Source organism: Asterias amurensis, chromosome 22, assembly GCF_032118995.1.
Source record: "Asterias amurensis chromosome 22, ASM3211899v1".
In the NCBI taxonomy this organism is placed as follows: Eukaryota; Metazoa; Echinodermata; class Asteroidea; order Forcipulatida; family Asteriidae; genus Asterias; species Asterias amurensis.
In genome coordinates this window covers 11,041,779-11,048,283 of record NC_092669.1, presented here as the reverse complement: position 1 = coordinate 11,048,283, position 6,505 = coordinate 11,041,779, and the positions used below count along the sequence as shown (strand labels likewise).

The 6,505-nt window shown below is 38.3% G+C and overlaps 1 protein-coding gene across 1 annotated transcript; it reads left to right on the top strand.

The window, feature by feature from the left end:
* The first annotated feature begins 227 nt into the window (after positions 1-227).
* Positions 228-6,074, top strand: LOC139953981 (apoptosis regulator BAX-like). Its single transcript, XM_071953602.1, has 6 exons — positions 228-369; positions 1,009-1,109; positions 1,217-1,457; positions 2,113-2,248; positions 2,832-2,948; positions 3,912-6,074. The coding sequence occupies exons 2-6, from the start codon at positions 1,076-1,078 to the stop codon at positions 4,014-4,016; spliced, it is 633 nt and encodes a 210-aa protein (XP_071809703.1). The 5' UTR covers positions 228-369; positions 1,009-1,075; the 3' UTR covers positions 4,017-6,074.
* Positions 6,075-6,505: the final 431 nt, after the last annotated feature.

The window sequence follows — 6,505 nt, the reverse complement described above, 5'->3', positions numbered from 1 at the left end:
CATTCCCTTGGGTTAATTTTTCACTTTGTCAACCTCGTTTCCATCAGCATTATCGTATCGTGCCCCTTATTCATTAATATTGTCTTTTTTAAGGGGCAACATATGCCTTGAGGACAAGGCCATCCAAGTTTTCGGGTGGGAGCGCTTTGACGACTAGTGGAAGTTTATGAATACTTCACTCTTATCGCCAATGGAGGGCGCTCTTGACCACACATTTGCTAGAGTTATTGCACAAAACATTAGTCATTCGGTGTTTTCCAAATAATTGTGTCAACAACCATACCACAGATTTGTCTTTGTTTTGGTGGAATTTCTCGTGAAACCCAGAATATCTTCTACCCTGCTATTTCAAGTTTGGCGTTTTTACAGGTAAGGATTTTGAGGGTAAAAAATGGATTTCCTAAAAAATACCAACATTAATGATTAATTAATTTATTAAAACTGCAGTGCATAAAATAATGGAAATATGAAACTATGTCTGACACTTGACACAACAACAACAAACAAATCCTTGTGGTGCATTTCACAATAACTGCTTTAGTGCCCTGAGTCATCATTGGCCAAAAATAACTCAAACATCCTTTATAAAAAATTATAATATAAAACAATAAATAATCATTCTCAGTCTCAGCTCCCTGGAGTGGATGCACAATTTAAATCGTGCCAGAAGTTTGCGCTCAGCGAAGGCTGAAGTTTGTACTGGATTGAAGTTTGCGCGCAACGCTAAACAGTAATTTACTTTTGAGTTTTACTGAGGGGATTGGTTGTTCTGTACTTTTTTTTATTGAAAAAGTTTCAAAATCCGCCCACCAGATTTTAGTTTTGTTGTAACGAAAGAAAATAATGTAGGCCTAGTTTATTTTTTTAATTCTTATTTCCTCAAACTTATAGTTGACAAATGTTTGTATATGTAATTAGTTCTATGTAGTTATTACTTTTGGTAACAATATTTAGTAAAAGATTGCCTTGAAAAAGATCTAAATTTCATTATTTATTTGTTTCATGCAGTACCTGCTAGCTAGCGACCGAATAATAAAGAGTGAACCAAAGGAAAATACTACGGGGATAAAACGATATGGCTGAAGGTGGAGAGGATTCACCAATAGATGGTAAGATTGTTTTCTCTCCGCACTCGATTTTCTTCACCCGTTAAGACAGTTTTTGTAGAGCCCTCCTAAATTATATAGATTTTGTTGTTGTTTGCTTCTATCGTCAGATGTCGATGAAGGCATCCCACAGTTCCAACGCCAGCTCAGTCATCAAGAAGTCGGAGACCAAGCAGCCGTTCTCCTCCGTCATTTTATCATCGATCGCTTCGAGAGGGACTCTATCGAGAATGCCCCGAGGCAGGAGGACTTGGGCGTGGCTACGCCCGGACAGGAGGAGGTGTGGCAACAAGTCGGCTCCACCCTCCGTGAGATTGGAGACATCTTGGATCAAGACCGAGAACTTCAAAGGTAAAGTTTACAACAGTTTATAAGTTTAAAGGCACTGGAGACTGTTGGTAATTACTCAAAATAATTGTTCGCACTAAAAGCAATGGAGAGCTGTTGATAGTATAAAACATTAAGAGAAACTGCTCCCTCTGAAGTAGTGCAGTTTTTGAGAAAGAGGTAACTTCTCACTCAAGTAATAAAATACTTCAGGCCTGAAGCCTTTTATTATCTGAAAGCACACAAATATGTGCAAAAAGCGTGATTTTCTTTCATTCTCTAGCAACTGAGCCTAATTATTTACAGGTTTGTTTTTTTATGCATAATGTCATGTATGTTGGGATACAAAAAGTGTGACTATTGGTCTTTGACAATAGACCGATCCAGTAGGCTTCGCCTACCAAGCATGTGTGAGCAAGAACACGTGGGGCTCTTCAATGCCTTTCTGCACAACTCTGCCGCACGCGCCAAGATATGTGCACGCATGTCGGACCTTATTTGTCGGACCTTCATTGCATTGTGATTGGTCAATACGCAATGGGGCGGAGCTTAGTGGATCGGTCTATTACCAAAGATGTCCAGTGCCTTTAAAGATTTTTTATTACTACTATTTTTCTTTTTAGTTTAGTATTTCCTGATTAGAAAATAAATTCTCCTTAAAAATGTCCTTGTTCTGCAGAATGATAAACTCCGTACCGACAGATTCGCCAATTGAGGCGATTATAGCAGTAGCTCATGTCATCTTTGGAGATGGGGAAATCCACTGGGGTCGTATCATTGGACTTTTCTACTTTGCCTACAGGATGTGTGTCAGGGTAAGTTGAGGTCATAGGGTCATAGGTCAACGTAATGTTGATTTAAACTTGTAGACCTTTCCATTGATAATATTAACAAACCATGCTGGTTGGCAAAGACAGCTGAATGTTAGCAAAACATTAAGTTGTGTGGAGACAAGCTTATATACGTCCCACCCGAAGGATGCAGCAATAATGGTTAAGTGTCTTGCTCAAGGACACAAGTGTCATGACCGTGATTCAAACCCACACTCTGCTAAACGAAAACACCAGAGCTTGAGTCAGGTGTGCTAAACCACTCAGCCACAACACACCATGTCAAGATCAGGACTCGAACCCACACTCTGCTAAACAAACCACCAGAGCTTGATTCCAGTGTGCTTGACCGCTCGCAGCCACAACACACCATGTCAAGACCAGGACTTGAACCCACACTCTGCTGATCAGAAACACCAGAGCTTGAGTCCAGTGTGCTAAACCACTCGGCCACAATTCCATCCCCAAATGTTAAACATACATACATGTAGAAGAGGCCACCATGTCTCTAATTGTTATCTGCTTTTGAAAACTTGTGAATAAATTTTGGGGTTTTGTTTTTCTTTAGGCCATGGACAATATTTTACGTACAAACTTTCCTGGTTGGGTGAACCAACTAGTACGTGAGATTGTGAAATTTCTCGTTAGACGCTTCGCAGATTGGATAATTCGGCGCGGAGGCTGGGTAAGTTTTTTTACTCTTGATATCTTGGCCCAATTTCATAGAGCTGCTTAGCGGCCGATTTTGTGCTTACTTTGCAATTTCCAGTTCATAGCACTGCCTACCAGAAGCACACGAAAGTTTATGGTAACCTTCCGTTGCTTACTGAATAAAATTGAATGATGTATCAATGTAAATTCTTGGTGAACGCGTAAGCTAGCTGCTTATTGTCTTACTAACTTGTGAAATATGCTTCACTTAAAGGACAGGTAGTAGACGTTTGGTAATTACTCAAACAAATATAAACTTGAAAACTGACTTGGTAATGAGCATTGGGGAGTTGTTGATAGTATAAAACATTGTGGGAAACGACTTCCTCTGAAGTAACGTAGTTTTTGAGAAAGAGGTCATTTCTCACTAAAATATTAAAAGACTTCCAGTTGAAAGTCTTTTATTCCCATCTGAAAGCACACAAATTCGTCCAACAAGGGTGTTTTTCTTTCATCATTTGCTTGCAAATTCGATGACCGATTGAGCCCAAATTTTCACTTAAATATGTTGGGATACACCAGGTGAGAACACTTGTCTTTGACAATATTACCAAATGTGTACAGTGCCTATTATAAGTAAATTTGTCCGCTATAGTTAGCACAAAAAATTTGCTTACCCTTAAGCAGCGCTATAATAGGCCCCTGGCTGTGTCCCTTTGTTTGCTTACTGCTATTGAGTCAAGATAGGGTCCAGCGTTGCCGTGTTATAGAGAAATGCTGCTACTGGTATGCTTACCGTACCGTCTTTGAATCAAGATAAGGTACAGCATTGGTAACATTGGCAATACTGCTGCCATTTGTATGCTTACTGTCTTTGAATCAAGATAATGTTGGTTAGATATTTACTTTTGAGAAAGCTTTAGGTTAGATCAGCCTTTTTTAAGACGCAAATCTTACTGCAGTACTTAAAATCTTCATTCTTACATTTTTTTTTCAGACTGCTATAACAGAATACTTTGGATCATCGACCCCTGCTTGGGCTACACTAGTGCTTATTTCAATGGCGACCATGGCCATCGGACTTTATAAACTCAAGAAATGACATGGAGGACTTCCACATTTCCTCAACACTTCGGACTCCGTGGTTCTTGTTTTAATGGACTAGGGATTGGTGAGGTAGACTTCCAAACTCAAGTACGAGTTCGCCAGTCAAGACAATCTAAACAGTTGTTGGTAATTGATTGATTGGTTGTGGAAGATTTTGATGGAGTGTAAACTTCATTTGACCTGCTGGGAAAAGAGTACTGGAAAGAATCCCGGTGTCCCCCCTACTCACCTAACCTAACCTGCCCCCGCCTTGCCCCAACCCTGGCCCACCCTGCCCAACCCTGGCCCACCCTGGCCAACCCTGGCCAACCCTGCCCCCTAAAAACTGATTTTATCACCTTGGAATAGACTTGGATTTTCATCTTTGAGAGGGCAAGGCCATTAATGCAAAGGGCACTTCCATTGGGATATCTTAAAGTCAATGGGAAACTAGGGGCACCAAGGTCAAGAGCAGGGCAACAGAAGCTGTGGCCTCAGTGAAATTCCAGGCCTGCCTGAAGTCCCCCCCCCAGCCCAACCAACTTGCCCCTCATACATTCCATGGTATATGCCAGTAAAGTTAACCAACAATCTAGCATCCTTTAACCTCATGGGTTGTGTGTGGAGGCACACTGTAGACTGTGGAAGGCATTCACCACATTCCAGGCTGGCTAATCTATCAGTCAAAACCACAATGGATGATATTGAATGGTCAAATAGTAGGAGGGTTGACTGTATATTGTGTTGATGCATTCACCACATGATATCATAGTGCAGGCTGGCATGGTTTGTTTATCATTCAAAACCACAGTGGATGATATTGAGTGGTCAAATAGTAGGAGGGTTGACTGTTTACTGTGTTGATGCATTCACCACATGATATCATAGTGCAGGCTGGCATGGTTTGTTTATCATTCAAAACCACAGTGGATGATATTGAATGGTCAAAAAGTAGGAGGGTTGACTGTGTACTATGTACCGGTAGATGCATTCACTACATAATATCATAATACAGACTTGTAAGGTTTAGTTTATATCATCGAACAACACAATGGACAATATTGGTATTAAATGGTCAGATAGTAGGAGGGTTGACTAACTAAAGGTTTTACACTGATGCAACTCCCTATAAACCATTTTACTGAAATTTTAAAAAGTGGATAACATTTTAACTGTTTTTCTTTACTTACAATCTAATACTGTTAGCCAAATTGAAGTCGGAGATGTAGAAATTAATGTAGTTTGAATGCTTTTAACAGTCTTTTTTATTTATAAATGATGAGTTTGTTTATGAGAAACAAGATTTTCTATGTTACGGTGAAACAGTACTATACTAAGGCCCAATTTCAATCAGAGGGATGCTTATAAAGCACAACAAGTAGCTAACCCAACAATACGATACTTACAAGATTAAAGGCAGTGGACACTAATGGTAATTACTCAAAACAATTATTAGCATAAAACCTTTCTTGGTAACGAGTAATGGGGAGAGGTTGATAGTATAAAACATTGTGAGAAACGGCTCCATCTGAAGTGGCGTAGTTTTCGAGAAAGAAGTAATTTTCCACGAATTTGATTTCGAGACCTCAGATTTAGAATTTTAGGTCTCGAAATCAAGCATCTGAAAGCACACAACTTTGTGTGACCAGGGTGTTTTTACTTTTATTATTATCTCGCAACTTCGACGACCAATTGTGCTCAAGTTTTCACAGGTTTGTTATTTCATGCATATGTTGAGATACACCAAGTGAGAAGACCGTTCTTTGACAATTACCAAAAGTGTATAACCCATGTCACATTATGAACAATCTACCTATCTATAAAATGTTCTATTTTTCAAAATCGCAAAATCATAAATTAAAAAAAGTTATGTAACTCAGGAATCAAGATAATGTCCTTTAATTTGGGTTGTAACAACAAGTTTTTTAGGTTTTCATTTATAGCTTTCTCAGAAAATATAACTTCATTTCAGAGAGAAATATTTCACAGAAATTATAACTACACAAAATGTATAGTCAATATTTAACTAGCCAAGCTTTTAGACTAAAATAAAGAATTTTTTATTTTTTTTATTTATTTTTTTTTTTTTTAAGGAAAAACGGACTCTCAAATAAGGAAGGGCGCATGCCACACTGCCGATTTTGTTACACTGTTTGTACAACTTTATGGCGGTCATTATTTATTTTCACTTAAGTTATGCTTTATTTATTTCTTCGATTCCAGGGAAGTTTTTTTTAAAGTTCTGCTGCTGAACAAGGTTAATTTCATTTTAATGACGCGCTAATGTATGTAAATAATTAGTTGTGGATTATTTTTTAATTTTGAGAAAAATATACTTTGCTGTTGCTAATGTTTTTCTTATTTACAATTGATATTAAAAGTACGGTCATACTTTGGTAATGACCCAGAAAAAAGAAATTTGTATCCAAAAGCCTACTTGTTATTTCTTTTAAAGGGTGATTTTTCTTTCATTATTCTCTTTAAAGACAGTGGACACTATTAGTA

Bases quoted from the DNA above. Each gene is read 5' to 3' on its own strand.
- LOC139953981 (XM_071953602.1), top strand. From the start codon at position 1,076: ATGGCTGAAGGTGGAGAGGATTCACCAATAGATG. The intron at 1,458-2,112 runs GTAAAGTTTACA...CTTGTTCTGCAG, and splicing joins CAAGACCGAGAACTTCAAAG to AATGATAAACTCCGTACCGA. The intron at 2,249-2,831 runs GTAAGTTGAGGT...GTTTTTCTTTAG, and splicing joins CCTACAGGATGTGTGTCAGG to GCCATGGACAATATTTTACG.